Here is a 22,646-nt window from a genome sequence, read left to right as displayed (position 1 = left end):
GACCTGTTGTTACTCCAGTAGGGGGCAGTATAGACCTATTGTTACTACAGTAGGGGGCAGTATAGACCTGTTGTTACTCCAGTAGGGGGCAGTATAGACCTGTTGTTACTACAGTAGGGGGCAGTATAGACCTGTTGTTACTCCAGTAGGGGGCAGTATAGACCTGGTGTTACTCCAGTAGGGGGCAGTATAGACCTGTTGTTACTCCAGTAGGGGGCAGTATAGACCTGTTGTTACTCCAGTAGGGGGCAGTATAGACCTGTTGTTACTCCAGTAGGGGGCAGTATAGACCTGTTGTTACTACAGTAGGGGGCAGTATAGACCTGTTGTTACTCCAGTAGGGGGCAGTATAGACCTGGTGTTACTCCAGTAGGGGGCAGTATAGACCTGTTGTTACTACAGTAGGGGGCAGTATAGACCTGTTGTTACTCCAGTAGGGGGCAGTATAGACCTGTTGTTACTCCAGTAGGGGGCAGTATAGACCTGTTGTTACTCCAGTAGGGGGCAGTATAGACCTGTTGTTACTACAGTAGGGGGCAGTATAGACCTGTTGTTACTACAGTAGGGGGCAGTATAGACCTGTTGTTAATACAGTAGGGGGCAGCATAGACCTGTTGTTACTACAGTAGGGGGCAGTATAGACCTGTTGTTACTACAGTAGGGGGCAGTATAGACCTGTTGTTACTACAGTAGGGGGCAGTATAGACCTGTTGTTACTACAGTAGGGGGCAGTATAGACCTGTTGTTACTACAGTAGGGGGCAGTATAGACCTGTTGTTACTCCAGTAGGGGGCAGTATAGACCTGTTGTTACTACAGTAGGCGGCAATATAGACCTGTTGTTACTACAGTAGGGGGCAGTATAGTCCTGTTGTTACTCCAGTAGGGGGCAGTATAGACCTGTTGTTACTCCAGTAGGGGGCAGTATAGACCTGTTGTTACTCCAGTAGGGGGCAGTATAGACCTGTTGTTACTACAGTAGGGGGCAGTATAGACCTGTTGTTACTCCAGTAGGGGGCAGTATAGACCTGGTGTTACTCCAGTAGGGGGCAGTATAGACCTGGTGTTACTCCAGTAGGGGGCAGTATAGACCTGTTGTTACTACAGTAGGGGGCAGTATAGATCTGTTGTTACTACAGTAGGGGGCAGTATAGACCTGTTGTTACTACAGTAGGGGGCAGTATAGACCTGTTGTTACTACAGTATAGACCTGTTGTTACTACAGTATAGACCTGTTGTTACTCCAGTAGGGGGCAGTATAGACCTGTTGTTACTACAGTAGGGGGCAGTATAGACCTGTTACTCCAGTAGGGGGCAGTATAGACCTGTTGTTACTCCAGTAGGGGGCAGTATAGACCTGTTGTTACTACAGTAGGGGGCAGTATAGACCTGTTGTTACTCCAGTAGGGGGCAGTATAGACCTGTTACTCCAGTAGGGGGCAGTATAGACCTGTTGTTACTACAGTAGGGGGCAGTATAGACCTGTTGTTACTACAGTAGGGGGCAGTATAGACCTGTTGTTACTCCAGTAGGGGGCAGTATAGACCTGTTGTTACTCCAGTAGGGGGCAGTATAGACCTGTTGTTACTACAGTAGGGGGCAGTATAGACCTGTTGTTACTACAGTAGGGGGCAGTATAGACCTGTTGTTACTACAGTAGGGGGCAGTATAGACCTGTTGTTACTCCAGTAGGGGGCAGTATAGACCTGTTGTTACTCCAGTAGGGGGCAGTATAGACCTGTTGTTACTCCAGTAGGGGGCAGTATAGACCTGTTGTTACTCCAGTAGGGGGCAGTATAGACCTGTTGTTACTCCAGTAGGGGGCAGTATAGACCTGTTGTTACTCCAGTAGGGGGCAGTATAGACCTGTTGTTACTCCAGTAGGGGGCAGTATAGACCTGTTGTTACTCCAGTAGGGGGCAGTATAGACCTGTTGTTACTACAGTAGGGGGCAGTATAGACCTGTTGTTACTACAGTAGGGGGCAGTATAGACCTGTTGTTACTACAGTAGGGGGCAGTATAGACCTGTTGTTACTACAGTAGGGGGCAGTATAGACCTGTTGTTACTACAGTATAGACCTGTTGTTACTACAGTATAGACCTGTTGTTACTCCAGTAGGGGGCAGTATAGACCTGTTACTCCAGTAGGGGGCAGTATAGACCTGTTGTTACTACAGTAGGGGGCAGTATAGACCTGTTGTTACTCCAGTAGGGGGCAGTATAGACCTGTTGTTACTCCAGTAGGGGGCAGTATAGACCTGTTGTTACTACAGTAGGGGGCAGTATAGACCTGTTGTTACTACAGTAGGGGGCAGTATAGACCTGTTGTTACTACAGTAGGGGGCAGTATAGACCTGTTGTTACTCCAGTAGGGGGCAGTATAGACCTGTTGTTACTCCAGTAGGGGGCAGTATAGACCTGTTGTTACTCCAGTAGGGGGCAGTATAGACCTGTTGTTACTCCAGTAGGGGGCAGTATAGACCTGTTGTTACTCCAGTAGGGGGCAGTATAGACCTGTTGTTACTCCAGTAGGGGGCAGTATAGACCTGTTGTTACTCCAGTAGGGGGCAGTATAGACCTGTTGTTACTACAGTAGGGGGCAGTATAGACCTGTTGTTACTCCAGTAGGGGGCAGTATAGACCTGTTGTTACTACAGTAGGGGGCAGTATAGACCTGTTACTCCAGTAGGGGGCAGTATAGACCTGTTGTTACTACAGTAGGGGGCAGTATAGACCTGTTGTTACTACAGTAGGGGGCAGTATAGACCTGTTGTTACTCCAGTAGGGGGCAGTATAGACCTGTTGTTACTCCAGTAGGGGGCAGTATAGACCTGTTGTTACTACAGTAGGGGGCAGTATAGACCTGTTGTTACTCCAGTAGGGGGCAGTATAGACCTGTTGTTACTACAGTAGGGGGCAGTATAGACCTGTTGTTACTACAGTAGGGGGCAGTATAGACCTGTTGTTACTCCAGTAGGGGGCAGTATAGACCTGTTGTTACTACAGTAGGGGGCAGTATAGACCTGTTGTTACTCCAGTAGGGGGCAGTATAGACCTGTTGTTACTCCAGTAGGGGGCAGTATAGACCTGTTGTTACTCCAGTAGGGGGCAGTATAGACCTGTTGTTACTCCAGTAGGGGGCAGTATAGACCTGTTGTTACTACAGTAGGGGGCAGTATAGACCTGTTGTTACTACAGTAGGGGGCAGTATAGACCTGTTGTTACTACAGTAGGGGGCAGTATAGACCTGTTGTTACTCCAGTAGGGGGCAGTATAGACCTGTTGTTACTCCAGTAGGGGGCAGTATAGACCTGTTGTTACTCCAGTAGGGGGCAGTATAGACCTGTTGTTACTCCAGTAGGGGGCAATATAGACCTGTTGTTACTACAGTAGGGGGCAGTATAGACCTGTTGTTACTACAGTAGGGGGCAGTATAGACCTGTTGTTACTACAGTAGGGGGCAGTATAGACCTGTTGTTACTCCAGTAGGGGGCAGTATAGACCTGTTGTTACTCCAGTAGGGGGCAGTATAGACCTGTTGTTACTCCAGTAGGGGGCAGTATAGACCTGTTGTTACTACAGTAGGGGGCAGTATAGACCTGTTGTTACTACAGTAGGGGGCAGTATAGACCTGTTGTTACTCCAGTAGGGGGCAGTATAGACCTGTTGTTACTCCAGTAGGGGGCAGTATAGACCTGTTGTTACTCCAGTAGGGGGCAGTATAGACCTGTTGTTACTCCAGTAGGGGGCAGTATAGACCTGTTGTTACTACAGTAGGGGGCAGTATAGACCTGTTGTTACTACAGTAGGGGGCAGTATAGACCTGTTGTTACTACAGTAGGGGGCAGTATAGACCTGTTGTTACTACAGTAGGGGGCAGTATAGACCTGTTGTTACTCCAGTAGGGGGCAGTATAGACCTGTTGTTACTCCAGTAGGGGGCAGTATAGACCTGTTGTTACTCCAGTAGGGGGCAGTATAGACCTGTTGTTACTACAGTAGGGGGCAGTATAGACCTGTTGTTACTACAGTAGGGGGCAGTATAGACCTGTTGTTACTACAGTAGGGGGCAGTATAGACCTGTTGTTACTCCAGTAGGGGGCAGTATAGACCTGTTGTTACTACAGTAGGGGGCAGTATAGACCTGTTGTTACTCCAGTAGGGGGCAGTATAGACCTGTTGTTACTCCAGTAGGGGGCAGTATAGACCTGTTGTTACTCCAGTAGGGGGCAGTATAGACCTGTTGTTACTACAGTAGGGGGCAGTATAGACCTGTTGTTACTACAGTAGGGGGCAGTATAGACCTGTTGTTACTACAGTAGGGGGCAGTATAGACCTGTTGTTACTACAGTAGGGGGCAGTATAGACCTGTTGTTACTACAGCAGGGGGCAGTATAGACCTGTTACTACAGTAGGGGGCAGTATAGACCTGTTGTTACTACAGTAGGGGGCAGTATAGACCTGTTGTTACTCCAGTAGGGGGCAGTATAGACCTGTTGTTACTCCAGTAGGGGGCAGTATAGACCTGTTGTTACTCCAGTAGGGGGCAGTATAGACCTGTTGTTACTACAGTAGGGGGCAGTATAGACCTGTTGTTACTACAGTAGGGGGCAGTATAGACCTGTTGTTACTCCAGTAGGGGGCAGTATAGACCTGTTGTTACTACAGTAGGGGGCAGTATAGACCTGTTGTTACTACAGTAGGGGGCAGTATAGACCTGTTGTTACTACAGTAGGGGGCAGTATAGACCTGTTGTTACTACAGTAGGGGGCAGTATAGACCTGTTGTTACTACAGTAGGGGGCAGTATAGACCTGTTGTTACTCCAGTAGGGGGCAGTATAGACCTGTTGTTACTACAGTAGGGGGCAGTATAGACCTGTTGTTACTCCAGTAGGGGGCAGTATAGACCTGTTGTTACTCCAGTAGGGGGCAGTATAGACCTGTTGTTACTCCAGTAGGGGGCAATATAGACCTGTTGTTACTACAGTAGGGGGCAGTATAGACCTGTTGTTACTATAGTAGGGGGCAGTATAGACCTGTTGTTACTACAGTAGGGGGCAGTATAGACCTGTTGTTACTATAGTAGGGGGCAGTATAGACCTGTTGTTACTACAGCAGGGGGCAGTATAGACCTGTTACTACAGTAGGGGGCAGTATAGACCTGTTGTTACTACAGTAGGGGGCAGTATAGACCTGTTGTTACTACAGTAGGGGGCAGTATAGACCTGTTGTTACTCCAGTAGGGGGCAGTATAGACCTGTTGTTACTACAGTAGGGGGCAGTATAGACCTGTTGTTACTCCAGTAGGGGGCAGTATAGACCTGTTGTTACTACAGTAGGGGGCAGTATAGACCTGTTGTTACTACAGTAGGGGGCAGTATAGACCTGTTGTTACTCCAGTAGGGGGCAGTATAGACCTGTTGTTACTCCAGTAGGGGGCAGTATAGACCTGTTGTTACTCCAGTAGGGGGCAGTATAGACCTGTTGTTACTCCAGTAGGGGGCAGTATAGACCTGTTGTTACTCCAGTAGGGGGCAGTATAGACCTGTTGTTACTCCAGTAGGGGGCAGTATAGACCTGTTGTTACTCCAGTAGGGGGCAGTATAGACCTGTTGTTACTACAGTAGGGGGCAGTATAGACCTGTTGTTACTACAGTAGGGGGCAGTATAGACCTGTTGTTACTCCAGTAGGGGGCAGTATAGACCTGTTGTTACTACAGTAGGGGGCAGTATAGACCTGTTGTTACTCCAGTAGGGGGCAGTATAGACCTGTTGTTACTACAGTAGGGGGCAGTATAGACCTGTTGTTACTACAGTAGGGGGCAGTATAGACCTGTTGTTACTACAGTAGGGGGCAGTATAGACCTGTTGTTACTACAGTAGGGGGCAGTATAGACCTGTTGTTACTACAGTAGGGGGCAGTATAGACCTGTTGTTACTCCAGTAGGGGGCAGTATAAATTTAACTCCAGCAGGAAAACCACAATCTGCTGACAAACTAAGTGTTCAAGAACCATATGAGCAGGCTAGTCATTTAACAACACATTTTTTATTTATTTATTTATTTTTAATTAAAAATATATATTGGTATGTAACTGTTATGAAAGTTGTCAATGTTGTTGTTTTTTTATTTAACCGCCACTTTAAATGTGTACATGACACTGCAACAACATGTCAGTCAGTAATGTAGCAAAACAAACTGGATTATGTCACGGGAGAAAAGGAAAAGGAACTGATTCTGGGAGCCATCTTGTCTCAGGAGCAACAGGTGGTCGGGACATTCTTCAAAACAGGTCATCCCAGGAGGCAATCACAGCGTGTCCGTTTTGTTGGGTTGAGTAGCAAGGTGTCTGGCTGTGTAGTGGAGCCTGTCTGTGGGGTGGTTGGCTGTGTAGTGGAGCCTGTCCGTGGGGTGGTTGGCTGTGTAGTGGAGCCTGTCCGTGGGGTGGTTGGCTGTGTAGTGGAGCCTGTCTGTGGGGTGGTTGGCTGTGTAGTGGAGCCTGTCTGTGCGGTGGTTGGCTGTGTAGTGGAGCCTGTCCGTGGGGTGGTTGGCTGTGTAGTGGAGCCTGTCTGTGGGGTGGTTGGCTGTGTAGTGGAGCCTGTCCGTGGGGTGGTTGGCTGTGTAGTGGAGCCTGTCTGTGGGGTGGTTGGCTGTGTAGTGGAGCCTGTCTGTGCGGTGGTTGGCTGTGTAGTGGAGCCTGTCTGTGGGGTGGTTGGCTGTGTAGTGGAGCCTGTCTGTGGGGTGGTTGGCTGTGTAGTGGAGCCTGTCTGTGGGGTGGTTGGCTGTGTAGTGGAGCCTGTCTGTGGGGTGGTTGGCTGTGTAGTGGAGCCTGTCCGTGCGGTGGTTGGCTGTGTAGTGGAGCCTGTCTGTGGGGTGGTTGGCTGTGTAGTGGAGCCTGTCTGTGGGGTGGTTGGCTGTGTAGTGGAGCCTGTCCGTGGGGTGGTTGGCTGTGTAGTGGAGCCTGTCCGTGCGGTGGTTGGCTGTGCCTGGTATCAGGGCAGGTATCAGGGCGGGTATCAGGGCAGGTATCAGGGCAGGTATCAGGGCAGGTATCAGGGCAGGTATCAGGGCAGGTATCAGGGCTGGTATCAGGGCAGGTATCAGGGCTGGTATCAGGGCTGGTATCAGGGCAGGTATCAGGGCTGGTATCAGGGGCTGGTATCAGGGCGGGTATCAGGGCAGGTATCAGGGCTGGTATCAGGGCTGGCACCAGGGCAGGTATCAGGGCTGGTATCAGGGCAGGTATCTGGGGCAGGTATCTGGGGCAGGTATCTGGGGCTGGTATCAGGGCTGGTATCAGGGGCAGGTATCAGGGGCAGGTATCAGGGCTGGTATCAGGGCTGGTACCAGGGCAGGTACCAGGGCTGGTATCAGGGCTGGTATCAGGGCAGGTATCAGGGCAGTACCTCTGCTTGTGGGCAGCGGGAGCTGAAGACTGTATGATAATGTTCTATAAGGATCTCAATGAAGATGTTGAGCGGCGTTAGAGATGTCAGAGAGACAGAACCCTGAGAAGGCCAGGACAGATTGACACCAAACACACAAGCCAGGTTGGAGGGAGACATCTTGTTGACGATACTCTGCTGAGAGACCTGGAGGAGGAGGAGGAAGGGAGGAGAAGAGGGAGAGAGAGAGAGAGAGAGAAAGTGTTTACACTTGATCATGACTAAACAGACTGCCTGCCATTCAACCTAGTCCACATATAAAATGGCAACATCCTAATGATCTGTATGACAACAGAAGACCTGTTATTCCAGGAATGTATTTTACTCCTATTGGTTTGACACAGTACATGGTGGAACAGAAGCCTGCTAATCCACAAAAAAGCCCTTTAACAGCCTCCCATCAGCCCGGTCTGGTAACCAGTCTCCCATCAGCCCGGTCTGGTAACCAGTCTCCCATCAGCCCGGTCTGGTAACCAGTCTCCCGTCAGCCCGGTCTGGTAACCAGTCTCCCATCAGCCCGGTCTGGTAACCAGTCTCCCCCATCAGCCCGGTCTGGTAACCAGTCTCCCCCGTCAGCCCGGTCTGGTAACCAGTCTCCCATCAGCCCGGTCTGGTAACCAGTCTCCCCCATCAGCCCGGTCTGGTAACCAGTCTCCCCCATCAGCCCGGTCTGGTAACCAGTCTCCCATCAGCCCGGTCTGGTAACCAGTCTCCCCCATCAGCCCGGTCTGGTAACCAGTCTCCCCCATCAGCCCGGTCTGGTAACCAGTCTCCCATCAGCCCGGTCTGGTAACCAGTCCCCCGTCAGCCCGGTCTGGTAACCAGTCTCCCATCAGCCCGGTCTGGTAACCAGTCTCCCCCATCAGCCCGGTCTGGTAACCAGTCTCCCCCGTCAGCCCGGTCTGGTAACCAGTCTCCCCCGTCAGCCCGGTCTGGTAACCAGTCTCCCATCAGCCCGGTCTGGTAACCAGTCTCCCATCAGCCCGGTCTGGTAACCAGTCTCCCATCAGCCCGGTCTGGTAACCAGTCTCCCCCGTCAGCCCGGTCTGGTAACCAGTCTCCCATCAGCCCGGTCTGGTAACCAGTCTCCCCCATCAGCCCGGTCTGGTAACCAGTCTCCCATCAGCCCGGTCACCCAGGAGAGATCTGACTAGATGATACAGTCTAATACAGTCTCACCATATTAACCTGCGGGTTACAGACAAGCAGCATTATATTAACATCACCATGAGAAGTGAATGTAAAGTCTCAGAGAGTGATGCTCAGCATTATTCTGTCTACCGGAGAACTTTATACATAGCCTGGGAGTCTTTACGATCTGGATCAGAGCAAGCCCTCATCCCAAAATGGCTCCCTATTCCCTACGGCTCCTGGTTAAAAGTAGTGCACTATATAGGGGCCAGGGTGCTGTTTGGGACACACCTGCAGTCTTCCTGTCTGAGGCCTTGTGGGTTAGTTCTGGAGAGAAGGGTTTCTACAATTGAAAGCTCAGCGTTTCACACGGGACAGAGGGGAAGTGGGTTTGATTTTTCGCAACAGTGGAATATTATTGTAGTGGTCCGTTTTTTGTTTTTGTCCTAAAACGTCTACACGGCATTCATTTCGCTGTGCATTTTGATTTACAGCCTCCCCCCCTAAAAAAAAACAGGCATTTTCAGTAATATTTATTCAGTGGGCTTTGAGATGTTGTATTTTAAGGACATTACATTGTGTAAAGAGACTGTCTTCATATGAAGGACCAAAGCCCTTTGAGATGTTGTATTTTAAGAACATTACATTGTGTAAAGAGACTGTCTTCATATGAAGGACCAAAGCGAGAAGTTTTGGCAGCTGGGTTGTATTGTGGAGACGGGCCAGAACATCAGCCGTGCAGCCCGATAGAAGGATAATGGTGTTCTGTTTAATGACGTGGTTCTGATCACGAAGAGGAAGCAGAGCGGCACTTCAGCACTATGTTGCCGTGCGGTGTTGCCGTGCGGTGTTGCCGTGCGGTGTTGCCGTGCGGTGTTGTGTGGTGTTGTGTGTAGTCCTGTGTGGCTCGGCAGAGCATGGTGTTTGCAACGCCAGGGTTGTGGGTTCGATTCCCACGGGGGACCAGTACGGAGAAAAAATAATAATGATTAAAAAAAATAAAAAAAAAATGTATGAAATGTATGCATTCACTACTTACTGTAAGTCGCTCTGGATAAGAGCGTCTGCTAAATGACTAAAATGTAAAATGTAAATGTGTGTTGCGGTGTTGTCTGTTGCGGTGTTGTGTGTTGCCGTGGTGTGTTGCCATGTGGCGTGGTGTGGTTGCCGTGCGGCATGGTGTGTCGCCGTGCGGTGTGTTTCCGTGCAGCGTTGTGTGTTGCGGTGTGTTGCGGTGTGTTGCCGTGCGGTGTTGTGTGTTGCCGTGCGGTGTTGTGTGTTGCCGTGCGGTGTTGTCTGTTGCGGTGTGTTGCCATGCGGCGTGGTGTGTTGCCGTGCGGCGTTGTGTGTTTCCGTGCAGCGTTATGTGTTGCGGTGTGGTGTGTTGCCGTGCGGTGTTGTGTGTTGCCGTGCGGTGTCGTGTGTTGCGGTGTGTTGCCGTGCGGTGTTGTGTGTTGCCGTGCGGTGTTGTGTGTTGCCGTGCGGTGTTGTGTGTTGCCGTGCGGTGTTGTCTGTTGCGGTGTGTTGCCATGCGGCGTGGTGTGTTGCCGTGCGGCGTTGTGTGTTTCCGTGCAGCGTTATGTGTTGCGGTGTGTTGCCGTGCGGTGTGGTGTGTTTCCGTACGGTGTGGTGTGTTGCGTTGTGTGTTGCCGGTGCGGTGTTGTGTGTTGCCGTGCGGTGTTGTGTGTTGCCGTGCGGTGTTGTCTGTTGCGGTGTGTTGCCATGCGGCGTGGTGTGTTGCCGTGCGGCGTTATGTGTTGCGGTGTGTTGCCGTGCGGTGTGGTGTGTTTCCGTACGGTGTGGTGTGTTGCGTTGTGTGTTGCCGGTGCGGTGTTGTGCGTTGTCGTGCGGCGCTGTGCGTTTCCGTGCAGCGTTATGTGTTGCGGTGTGTTGCCGTGCGGTGTGGTGTGTTTCCGTACGGTGTGGTGTGTTGCGTTGTGTGTTGCCGGTGCGGTGTTGTGCGTTGCCGTGCGGTGCTGTTACCATGTTCAGGAAACAGAGCAGGTACTTCAACACCATGTAGTTGTGTTCTGGTAGACTCTCTAGGATGTGTTTACAGGTGGTCACTCGTAGGCTGCTCTCCACTCCTGGAACAACAAGCTGCATGTCACACATTACAATGCATGTTGAGGTTCTCTTTTCAGTTCAGATAGACTGGGTCACCACGGTCGGTTTCATATGTGACCCAATTCAGGAAGTTGGGCAATTGATGCAGGTTCCTACTTCACAGTAGGGTCGTTAAATGAGTATATTGTTGCAAGTTTCTACTTCACAAACTTCTGGGATCTGGAGATATGAATTCCAATGTTGACCTAAACTGGGATATGCTTAACACCCTGTCCGTCCTACGATCACACAAATGATCAAGGAACCTACCAGGTACAACCCTAAATCCGTAACCTGACCAACTTGCCCTCTAAATACACCTCTGCTGTCTTCAACCAGGATCTCAGCGATCACTGCCTCATTGTCTGCGTCCGTAATGGGTCTGCGGTCAAACGACCTCCACTCATCACTGTCAAATGCTCCCTAAAACACTTCAGCTAGTAGGCCTTTCTAATCGACCTGGCCCGGGTATCCTGGAAGGATATTGACCTCATCCCATCAGTAGAGGATGCCTGGTTATTCCTTAAAAGTGCCTTCCTCACCATCTTAAATAAGCATGCCCCATTCAAAAAATGTACAACTAAGAACAGATATAGCCCTTGGTTCACCCCAGACTGCCCTTGACCAGCACAAAAACATCCTGTGGCGTACTGAATTAGCATCGAATAGCCCCCGCGATATGCAACTTTCCCAGGAAGTTAGGAACCAATATACACAGGCAGTTAGGAAAGCTAAGGCTAGCTTTTTCAAACAGAAATTTGCATCCTGTAGTACAAACTCAAAAAAGTTCTGGGACACTGTAAAGTCCATGGAGAATAAGAGCACCTCCTCCCAGCTGCCCACTGCACTGAGGATAGGAAACACTGTTACCACTGATAAATCTACGATAATCGATGATTTCAATAAGAATTTTTCTACGGCTGGCAATGCTTTCCACCTGGCTACCCCAACCCCGGCCAACAGCTCTGCATCTCCCGCAGAAACTTGCCCAAGCCCCCCTTCCCCCCGCTTCTCCTTCACCCAAATCTAGATAGCTGATGTTCTGAAAGAGCTGCAAAACCTGGATCCCTACAAAACAGCCGGGCTAGACAATCTGGACCCTCTCTTTCTAAATGTATCCGCCGATATTGTTGCAACCCCTATTACTAGCCTGTTCAATCTCTTTTTTGTATCATCTGAGATCCCCAAAGATTGGAAAGCTGCAGCGGTCATCCCCCTCTTCAAAGGGGGAGACACTCTAGACCCAAACTGTTATAGACCTATATCCATCCTGCCCTGCCTTTCTAAAATCTTCGAAAGCCAAGAAAATAAACAAATCACCGACCATTTCGAATCACGAGTCTCTCTCAACAGAGAGAGCCGTCGACGACGACAGAGAGAGAGCCGTCGTCGACAACGAGAGAGCCGTCGTCGACAACGAGAGAGCCGTCGTCGACAACGAGAGAGCCGTCGACGACAACGAGAGAGCCGTCGACATGTGACATTTTAAAGAGATGGGTGGAGCTAAGGCTTAAGAGGGCGTGTGAACGATGCTGACGGAGAAACTCTCTAGAAAAACGAATATTATTGGACCCTTCTCACAACAGTGTGTCCAACAGTGTGTCACAACAGTGTGTTCAACAGTGTGTTACAACAGTGTGTTACAACAGTGTGTTCCAACAGTGTGTTCCAACAGTGTGTTACAACAGTGTGTCCAACAGTGTGTTACAACAGTGTGTTCAACAGTGTGTACAACAGTGTGTCACAACAGTGTGTTACAACAGTGTGTCACAACAGTGTGTCACAACAGTGTGTTACAACAGTGTGTTACAACAGTGTGTTCAACAGTGTGTACAACAGTGTGTTACAACAGTGTGTCACAACAGTGTGTCACAACAGTGTGTCACAACAGTGTGTCACAACAGTGTGTTCAACAGTGTGTTACAACAGTGTGTTCCAACAGTGTGTTCCAACAGTGTGTTCCAACAGTGTGTCACAACAGTGTGTTACAACAGTGTGTTCAACAGTGTGTTCAACAGTGTGTTCAACAGTGTGTTCCAACAGTGTGTTACAACAGTGTGTTACAACAGTGTGTTACAACAGTGTGTTACAACAGTGTGTCACAACAGTGTGTCACAACAGTGTGTCACAACAGTGTGTCACAACAGTGTGTTACAACAGTGTGTTACAACAGTGTGTTACAACAGTGTGTTACAACAGTGTGTTACAACAGTGTGTTACAACAGTGTGTTAGCCTGCAGAGCTAAAAAAGCCTCGGCAGGCACATGTACTTACGGACGATGTCCTGTATCTGGTGGTAGAGGGCGAAGGTGAGCAGGGGTTCAGGAAGCTCTCTGAGGAAGGTCTTCAGGATGACAGCAGGCACATGGATGTCTCCATACTGCTCAAACACCACTGGCTTCCCTGAGGAGGAGAGACAGAGACCTGATAACAGACTAACTGAGCTTCCCTGAGGAAGAGAGAGACAGAGACCTGATAACAGACTAACTGAGCTTCCCCTGAGGAGGAGAGACAGAGACCTGATAACAGACTAACTGAGCTTCCCCTGAGGAAGAGAGACAGAGACCTGATAACAGACTAACTGAGCTTCCCCTGAGGAAGAGAGAGACAGAGACCTGATAACAGACTAACTGAGCTTCCCTGAGGAAGAGAGAGACAGAGACCTGATAACAGACTAACTGAGCTTCCCCTGAGGAGGAGAGACAGAGACCTGATAACAGACTAACTGAGCTTCCCCTGAGGAAGAGAGACAGAGACCTGATAACAGACTAACTGAGCTTCCCCTGAGGAAGAGAGAGACAGAGACCTGATAACAGACTAACTGAGCTTCCCCTGAGGAGGAGAGACAGAGACCTGATAACAGACTAACTGAGCTTTCCCTGAGGAAGAGAGAGACAGAGACCTGATAAAAGACTAACTGAGCTTCCCTGAGGAAGAGAGACAGAGACCTGATAACAGACTGAGCTTCCCCGAGGAAGAGAGACAGAGAGTTGTACTCTTCTTTCTGCACATAGACCAGCTATACAGAGACCTGATAACAGACGAACTGAGCTTCCCTGAGGAAGAGAGACAGAGACCTGATAACAGACTAACTGAGCTTCCCTGAGGAGGAGAGACAGAGACCTGATAACAGACTAACTGAGCTTCCCTGAGGAAGAGAGAGACAGAGACCTGATAACAGACTAACTGAGCTTCCCTGAGGAGGAGAGAGACAGAGACCTGATAACAGACTAACTGAGCTTCCCTGAGGAAGAGAGACAGAGTCCTGATAACAGACTAACTGAGCTTCCCTGAGGAAGAAAGACAGAGTCCTGATAACAGACTAACTGAGCTTCCCTGAGGAAGAGAGACAGAGACCTGATAACAGACTAACTGAGCTTCCCCTGAGGAAGAAAGACAGAGACCTGATAACAGACTAACTGAGCTTCCCTGAGGAGGAGAGACAGAGACCTGATAACAGACTAACTGAGCTTCCCCTGAGGAAGAGAGACAGAGACCTGATAACAGACTAACTGAGCTTCCCCTGAGGAAGAGAGAGACAGAGACCTGATAACAGACTAACTGAGCTTCCCTGAGGAAGAGAGAGACAGAGACCTGATAACAGACTAACTGAGCTTCCCTGAGGAAGAGAGACAGAGACCTGATAACAGACTGAGCTTCCCCGAGGAAGAGAGACAGAGAGTTGTACTCTTCTTTCTGCACATAGACCAGCTATACAGAGACCTGATAACAGACGAACTGAGCTTCCCTGAGGAAGAGAGACAGAGACCTGATAACAGACTAACTGAGCTTCCCTGAGGAAGAGAGACAGAGACCTGATAACAGACTAACTGAGCTTCCCTGAGGAAGAGAGACAGAGACCTGATAACAGACTAACTGAGCTTCCCTGAGGAAGAGAGAGACAAAGACCTGATAACAGACTAACTGAGCTTCCCTGAGGAGGAGAGAGACAGAGACCTGATAACAGACTAACTAAGCTTCCCTGAGGAAGAGAGACAGAGTCCTGATAACAGACTAACTGAGCTTCCCCTGATGAAGAAAGACAGAGACCTGATAACAGACTAACTGAGCTTCCCTGAGGAGGAGAGACAGAGACCTGATAACAGACTAACTGAGCTTCCCTGAGGAGGAGAGACAGAGACCTGATAACAGACTAACTGAGCTTCCCCTGAGGAAGAGAGACAGAGACCTGATAACAGACTAACTGAGCTTCCCCTGAGGAAGAAAGACAGAGACCTGATAACAGACTAACTGAGCTTCCCTGAGGAAGAGAGACAGAGACCTGATAACAGACTAACTGAGCTTCCCTGAGGAAGAGAGAGACAGAGACCTGATAACAGACTAACTGAGCTTCCCTGAGGAAGAGAGAGACAGAGACCTGATAACAGACTAACTGAGCTTCCCCTGAGGAAGAGAGAGACAAAGACCTGATAACAGACTAACTGAGCTTCCCTGAGGAGGAGAGAGACAGAGACCTGATAACAGACTAACTGAGCTTCCCCTGAGGAAGAGAGAGACAGAGACCTGATAACAGACTAACTGAGCTTCCCTGAGGAAGAGAGAGACAGAGACCTGATAACAGACTAACTGAGCTTCCCTGAGGAGGAGAGAGACAGAGACCTGATAACAGACTAACTGAGCTTTCCCTGAGGAAGAGAGAGACAGAGACCTGATAACAGACTAACTGAGCTTCCCTGAGGAAGAGAGACAGAGACCTGATAACAGACTAACTGAGCTTCCCCTGAGGAGGAGAGACAGAGACCTGATAACAAACTAACTGAGCTTCCCCTGAGGAAGAGAGAGACAGAGACCTGATAACAGACTAACTGAGCTTCCCCTGAGGAAGAGAGACAGAGACCTGATAACAGACTAACTGAGCTTCCCTGAGGAAGAGAGAGACAGAGACCTGATAACAGACTAACTGAGCTTCCCTGAGGAAGAGAGAGACAGAGACCTGATAACAGACTAACTGAGCTTCCCCTGAGGAAGAGAGAGACAGAGACCTGATAACAGACTAACTGAGCTTCCCTGAGGAGGAGAGAGACAGAGACCTGATAACAGACTAACTGAGCTTCCCTTGAGGAAGAGAGAGACAGAGACCTGATAACAGACTAACTGAGCTTCCCTGAGGAAGAGAGAGACAGAGACCTGATAACAGACTAACTGAGCTTCCCCTGAGGAAGAGAGAGACAGAGACCTGATAACAGACTAACTGAGCTTCCCTGAGGAGGAGAGAGACAGAGACCTGATAACAGACTAACTGAGCTTCCCTGAGGAAGAGAGAGACAGAGACCTGATAACAGACTAACTGAGCTTTCCCTGAGGAAGAGAGAGACAGAGACCTGATAACAGACTAACTGAGCTTCCCTGAGGAAGAGAGACAGAGACCTGATAACAGACTAACTGAGCTTCCCCTGAGGAGGAGAGACAGAGACCTGATAACAAACTAACTGAGCTTCCCCTGAGGAAGAGAGAGACAGAGACCTGATAACAGACTAACTGAGCTTCCCCTGAGGAAGAGAGACAGAGACCTGATAACAGACTAACTGAGCTTCCCTGAGGAAGAGAGAGACAGAGACCTGATAACAGACTAACTGAGCTTCCCTGAGGAAGAGAGAGACAGAGACCTGATAACAGACTAACTGAGCTTCCCCTGAGGAAGAGAGAGACAGAGACCTGATAACAGACTAACTGAGCTTCCCTGAGGAAGAGAGAGACAGAGACCTGATAACAGACTAACTGAGCTTCCCTGAGGAAGAGAGACACAGAGACCTGATAACAGACTAACTGAGCTTCCCCTGAGGAAGAGAGAGACAGAGACCTGATAACAGACTAACTGAGCTTCCCCTGAGGAAGAGAGAGACAGAGACCTGATAACAGACTAACTGAGCTTCCCTGAGGAAGAGAGACAGAGACCTGATAACAGACTAACTGAGCTTCCCCTGAGGAAGAGAGAGACAGAGACCTGATAACAGACTAACTGAGCTTCCCTGAGGAAGAGAGACAGAGTCCTGATAACAGACTAACTGAGCTTCCCCTGAGGAAGAGAGAGACAGAGACCTGATAACAGACTAACTGAGCTTCCCCTGAGGAAGAGAGAGACAGAGACCTGATAACAGACTAACTGAGCTTCCCCTGAGGAAGAGAGAGACAGAGACCTGATAACAGACTAACTGAGCTTCCCTGAGGAAGAGAGACAGAGTCCTGATAACAGACTAACTGAGCTTCCCCTGAGGAAGAGAGAGACAGAGACCTGATAACAGACTAACTGAGCTTCCCCTGAGGAAGAGAGAGACAGAGACCTGATAACAGACTAACTGAGCTTCCCCTGAGGAAGAGAGAGACAGAGACCTGATAACAGACTAACTGAGCTTCCCTGAGGAAGAGAGACAGAGACCTGATAACAGACTAACTGAGCTTCCCCTGAGGAAGAGAGAGACAGAGACCTGATAACAGACTAACTGAGCTTCCCCTGAGGAAGAGAGAGACAGAGACCTGATAACAGACTAACTGAGCTTCCCTGAGGAAGAGAGACAGAGACCTGATAACAGACTAACTGAGCTTCCCCTGAGGAAGAGAGAGACAGAGACCTGATAACAGACTAACTGAGCTTCCCCTGAGGAAGAGAGAGACAGAGACCTGATAACAGACTAACTGAGCTTCCCCTGAGGAAGAGAGAGACAGAGACCTGATAACAGACTGAGCTTCCCCGAGGAAGAGAGACAGAGAGTTGTACTCTTCTTTCTGCACATAGACCAGCTATACAGAGACCTGATAACCGACTAACTGAGCTTCCCCTGAGGAAGAGAGAGACAGAGACCTGATAACAGACTAACTGAGCTTCCCCTGAGGAAGAGAGAGACAGAGACCTGATAACAGACTAACTGAGCTTCCCCTGAGGAAGAGAGAGACAGAGACCTGATAACAGACTAACTGAGCTTCCCCTGAGGAAGAGAGAGACAGAGACCTGATAACAGACTAACTGAGCTTCCCCTGAGGAAGAGAGAGACAGAGACCTGATAACAGACTAACTGAGCTTCCCCTGAGGAAGAGAGAGACAGAGACCTGATAACAGACTAACTGAGCTTCCCCTGAGGAAGAGAGAGACAGAGACCTGATAACAGACTAACTGAGCTTCCCCTGAGGAAGAGAGACAGAGACCTGATAACAGACTAACTGAGCAGCTAAAAAACCTGGACCACAAATTCATCCTCTGACTGATGGTGACCATCGAACTTCATTATGAATACTGAGCACACAGGAAGTCTATCTGAGTCCAGAGTAAAACGATTCCATGGACAACCCTGACGCAAATGCTACATTCAAAAGTATTGAAATTGAATTATTGATTGTTACAATTGTCATGTTTTCTACAAATCTCTCTCTGTACAGTATCTAGTATGAATGTTATGTAGTATTATGAATGTTATAGAGGTTCCATCTCCCTCTGGTTAAAGAGCTAATAGAGGTTATAAAGGTTATTATGGATGTTATAAAGGTTATTATGGATGTTATAGTGGTTCCATCTCACCCTGGTTGTAGAGCTTCTGGACGTCCTTGATGAGCTGAACACGAGCGGACCTCCTGAACATACCTTCTGTCTGGAGGCCTGAGGAGAGGTGGGAGGGAGTGAAAGGCTTCAACAGCTATTACTGTAGAGGTCCTGTACCTGATCCAAGGTCCTACCAGACAGCTCCTACCTCAACTATTACTGTAGAGGACCTGTACCTGATCCAAGGTCCTACCAGACAGCTCCTACCTCAACTATTACTGTAGAGGTCCTGTACCTGATCCAAGGTCCTACCAGACAGCTCCTACCTCAACTATTACTGTAGAGGTCCTGTACCTGATCCAAGGTCCTACCAGACAGCTCCTACCTCAACTATTACTGTAGAGGTCCTGTACCTGATCCAAGGTCCTACCAGACAGCTCCTACCTCAACTATTACTGTAGAGGTCCTGTACCTGATCCAAGGTCCTACCAGACAGCTCCTACCTCAACTATTACTGTAGAGGTCCTGTACCTGATCCAAGGTCCTACCAGACAGCTCCTACCTCAACTATTACTGTAGAGGTCCTGTACCTGATCCAAGGTCCTACCAGACAGCTCCTACCTCAACTATTACTGTAGAGGTCCTGTACCTGATCCAAGGTCCTACCAGACAGCTCCTACCTCAACTATTACTGTAGAGGACCTGTACCTGATCCAAGGTCCTACCAGACAGCTCCTACCTCAACTATTACTGTAGAGGACCTGTACCTGATCCAAGGTCCTACCAGACAGCTCCTACCTCAACTATTACTGTAGAGGTCCTGTACCTGATCCAAGGTCCTACCAGACAGTTCCTACCTCAACTATTACTGTAGAGGTCCTGTACCTGATCCAAGGTCCTACCAGACAGCTCCTACCTCAACTATTACTGTAGAGGTCCTGTACCTGATCCAAGGTCCTACCAGACAGCTCCTACCTCAACTATTACTGTAGAGGTCCTGTACCTGATCCAAGGTCCTACCAGACAGCTCCTACCTCAACTATTACTGTAGAGGTCCTGTACCTGATCCAAGGTCCTACCAGACAGCTCCTACCTCAACTATTACTGTAGAGGTCCTGTACCTGATCCAAGGTCCTACCAGACAGCTCCTACCTCAACTATTACTGTAGAGGTCCTGTACCTGATCCAAGGTCCTACCAGACAGCTCCTACCTCAACTATTACTGTAGAGGTCCTGTACCTGATCCAAGGTCCTACCAGACAGCTCCTACCTCAACTATTACTGTAGAGGTCCTGTACCTGATCCAAGGTCCTACCAGACAGCTCCTACCTCAACTATTACTGTAGAGGACCTGTACCTGATCCAAGGTCCTACCAGACAGCTCCTACCTCAACTATTACTGTAGAGGACCTGTACCTGATCCAAGGTCCTACCAGACAGCTCCTACCTCAACTATTACTGTAGAGGTCCTGTACCTGATCCAAGGTCCTACCAGACAGCTCCTACCTCAACTATTACTGTAGAGGTCCTGTACCTGATCCAAGGTCCTACCAGACAGCTCCTACCTCAACTATTACTGTAGAGGACCTGTACCTGATCCAAGGTCCTACCAGACAGCTCCTACCTCAACTATTACTGTAGAGGTCCTGTACCTGATCCAAGGTCCTACCAGACAGCTCCTACCTCAACTATTACTGTAGAGGACCTGTACCTCATCCAAGGTCCTACCAGACAGCTCCTACCTCAACTATTACTGTAGAGGTCCTGTACCTGATCCAAGGTCCTAGCAGACAGCTCCTACCTCAACTATTACTGTAGAGGTCCTGTACCTGATCCAAGGTCCTACCAGACAGCTCCTACCTCAACTATTACTGTAGAGGTCCTGTACCTGATCCAAGGTCCTACCAGACAGCTCCTACCTCAACTATTACTGTAGAGGACCTGTACCTGATCCAAGGTCCTACCAGACAGCTCCTACCTCAACTATTACTGTAGAGGTCCTGTACCTGATCCAAGGTCCTACCAGACAGCTCCTACCTCAACTATTACTGTAGAGGTCCTGTACCTGATCCAAGGTCCTACCAGACAGCTCCTACCTCAACTATTACTGTAGAGGACCTGTACCTGATCCAAGGTCCTACCAGACAGCTCCTACCTCAACTATTACTGTAGAGGTCCTGTACCTGATCCAAGGTCCTACCAGACAGTTCCTACCTCAACTATTACTGTAGAGGTCCTGTACCTGATCCAAGGTCCTACCAGACAGCTCCTACCTCAACTATTACTGTAGAGGTCCTGTACCTGATCCAAGGTCCTACCAGACAGCTCCTACCTCAACTATTACTGTAGAGGTCCTGTACCTGATCCAAGGTCCTACCAGACAGCTCCTACCTCAACTATTACTGTAGAGGTCCTGTACCTGATCCAAGGTCCTACCAGACAGCTCCTACCTCAACTATTACTGTAGAGGTCCTGTACCTGATCCAAGGTCCTACCAGACAGCTCCTACCTCAACTATTACTGTAGAGGTCCTGTACCTGATCCAAGGTCCTACCAGACAGCTCCTACCTCAACTATTACTGTAGAGGTCCTGTACCTGATCCAAGGTCCTACCAGACAGCTCCTACCTCAACTATTACTGTAGAGGACCTGTACCTGATCCAAGGTCCTACCAGACAGCTCCTACCTCAACTATTACTGTAGAGGTCCTGTACCTGATCCAAGGTCCTACCAGACAGCTCCTACCTCAACTATTACTGTAGAGGACCTGTACCTGATCCAAGGTCCTACCAGACAGCTCCTACCTCAACTATTACTGTAGAGGTCCTGTACCTGATCCAAGGTCCTACCAGACAGGTCCTACCAGACAGCTCCTAGCTTCTTACCTTTGTCTTTGAGATAAGACACAGTCTGGGACATCACAGGAGGGATCATAACACCCTGGTTCTTCTCACCAATACTGGAAACAGAACACGTCTAGTTCAGTCGGCTTGCAGTATTGGTACATCATATTAGTTGGCATCACCATGGTGGAAATATGGAGCGGCTGGGGGGGGGGGGGGGGGGGGTTGGGGACGATTAAAGGGGACTCGGCTAAATACTCACTATTGCAGGCTGACTCCAAACTGCTGAGTGGGCAGGGGAGGTCTGGGGGGAGGAGTCTTAGATGAGGGGTGCGGACCTCCCTTCTGGGCCGCCTGCAGCCTCTCGTCATGCCTGTAGTAAATACATGGTCATATAAAGTTGAAGTCGGAAGTTTACATCCACTTAGGTTGGAGTCATTAAAACTCGTTTTTCAAACACTCCACAAATGACTTGTTAACAAACTATAGTTTTGGCAAGTCGGTTAGGACATCTACTTTCTGCATGACACAAGTCATCTTTCCAACAATTGTTTACAGACAGATTATTTCACTTATAATTCACTGTATCATAATTCCAGTGGGGCAGAAGTTTACATACACTAAGTTGACTGTGCCTTTAAACAGCTTGGAAAATTCCAGAAAATGATGTCATGGCTTTAGAAGCTTCTGATAGGCTAATTGACATAATTTGAGTCAATTGCAGGTGTACCTGTGGATGTATTTCAAGGTCAACCTTCAAACGCAGTGCCTCTTTGCTTGACATCATGGGAAAATCAAAAGAAATCAGCCAAGATCTCAGGAAGAAAAAAGATTTGACCTCCACAAGTCTGGTTCATCCTTGGGAGCAATTTCCAAACGCCTGAAGGTACCATGTTCATCTGTACAAACAGTAGTACGCAAGTATAAACACCATGGGACCACGCAGCCGTCATACCGCTCAGGAAGGAGACACATTCTGTCTCCTAGAGATGAATGTACTTTGGTGGGAAAAGTGCAAATCAATCCCAGAACAACAGCAAAGGACCTTGTGAAGATGTTGGAGGAAACAGGTACAAAAGTATCTATATCCACAGTAAAACGAGTCCTATATCGACATTACCTGAAAGGCCGCTCAGCAAGAAAGAAGCCACTGCTCCAAAACCACCATAAAAAAGCCAGACTACGGTTTGCAACTGCACATAGGGACAAAGATCATACTTTTTGGAGAAATGTCCTCTGGTCTGATGAAACAAAAATAGAACTGTTTAGCCATAATGACCATCGTTATGTTTGGAGGAAAAAGGGGGAGGCTTGCAAGCCAAAGAACACCATCCCAACCGTGAAGCACGGGGGTTGCAGCATCATGTTGTGGGGGTGCTTTGCTGCAGGAGGGACTGGTGCACTTCACAAAATAGATGGCATCATGAGGAAGGAAAAGTATGTGGATATATTGAAGCAACATCTCAAGACATCAGTCAGGAAGTTAAAGCTTGGTCGCAAATGCGTCTTCCAAATGGACAATAACCGCAAGCATACTTCCAAAGTTATGGCAAAATGGCTTACGGACAACAAAGTCAAGGTATTGGAGTGGCCATCACAAAGCCCTGACCTCAAACCTGTGGAAAATTT

General features: G+C 48.9%; 1 protein-coding gene and 1 long non-coding RNA gene across 5 annotated transcripts in view; both read right to left on the bottom strand.

The window, feature by feature from the left end:
• Positions 1 to 6,724: 6,724 nt before the first annotated feature.
• LOC106609851 (rho GTPase-activating protein 8-like) overlaps positions 6,725 to 22,646 on the bottom strand; it is an 82,333-nt gene continuing 66,411 nt past the window's right edge. The window contains exons 8-13 of one of the 3 annotated variants that reach the window (XM_082964353.1): positions 21,280 to 21,390; positions 21,060 to 21,133; positions 18,214 to 18,291; positions 12,957 to 13,085; positions 10,560 to 10,663; positions 6,725 to 7,592 (exon numbers count right to left, since the gene is read on the bottom strand). In XM_082964353.1, coding sequence (XP_082820479.1) covers positions 7,395 to 7,592; positions 10,560 to 10,663; positions 12,957 to 13,085; positions 18,214 to 18,291; positions 21,060 to 21,133; positions 21,280 to 21,390 — 694 coding nt within the window. In that variant the 3' untranslated portion in view covers positions 6,725 to 7,394. The other 2 variants (XM_082964356.1, XM_082964355.1) reach the window with 2 other exon arrangements.
• LOC145861451 (uncharacterized) lies at positions 13,094 to 18,207 on the bottom strand. Of its 2 annotated transcripts, none has more exons than XR_014381261.1 (3): positions 14,180 to 18,207; positions 13,440 to 13,853; positions 13,094 to 13,297 (listed from the first exon to the last, which is right to left on the bottom strand). It is a non-coding gene; the product is annotated as an uncharacterized LOC145861451 (long non-coding RNA). The 2 variants fall into 2 exon arrangements; XR_014381260.1 differs by having other exon boundaries at positions 13,440 to 17,223; positions 17,371 to 18,207.

The sequence above is a fragment of the Salmo salar genome, chromosome 17, assembly GCF_965601325.2.
Source record: "Salmo salar chromosome 17, fSalSal1, whole genome shotgun sequence".
NCBI lineage: Eukaryota > Metazoa > Chordata > Actinopteri > Salmoniformes > Salmonidae > Salmo > Salmo salar.
The sequence above is the reverse complement of the archived record's forward strand: the minus strand, read 5'-3'. Positions and strand labels throughout refer to the sequence as shown.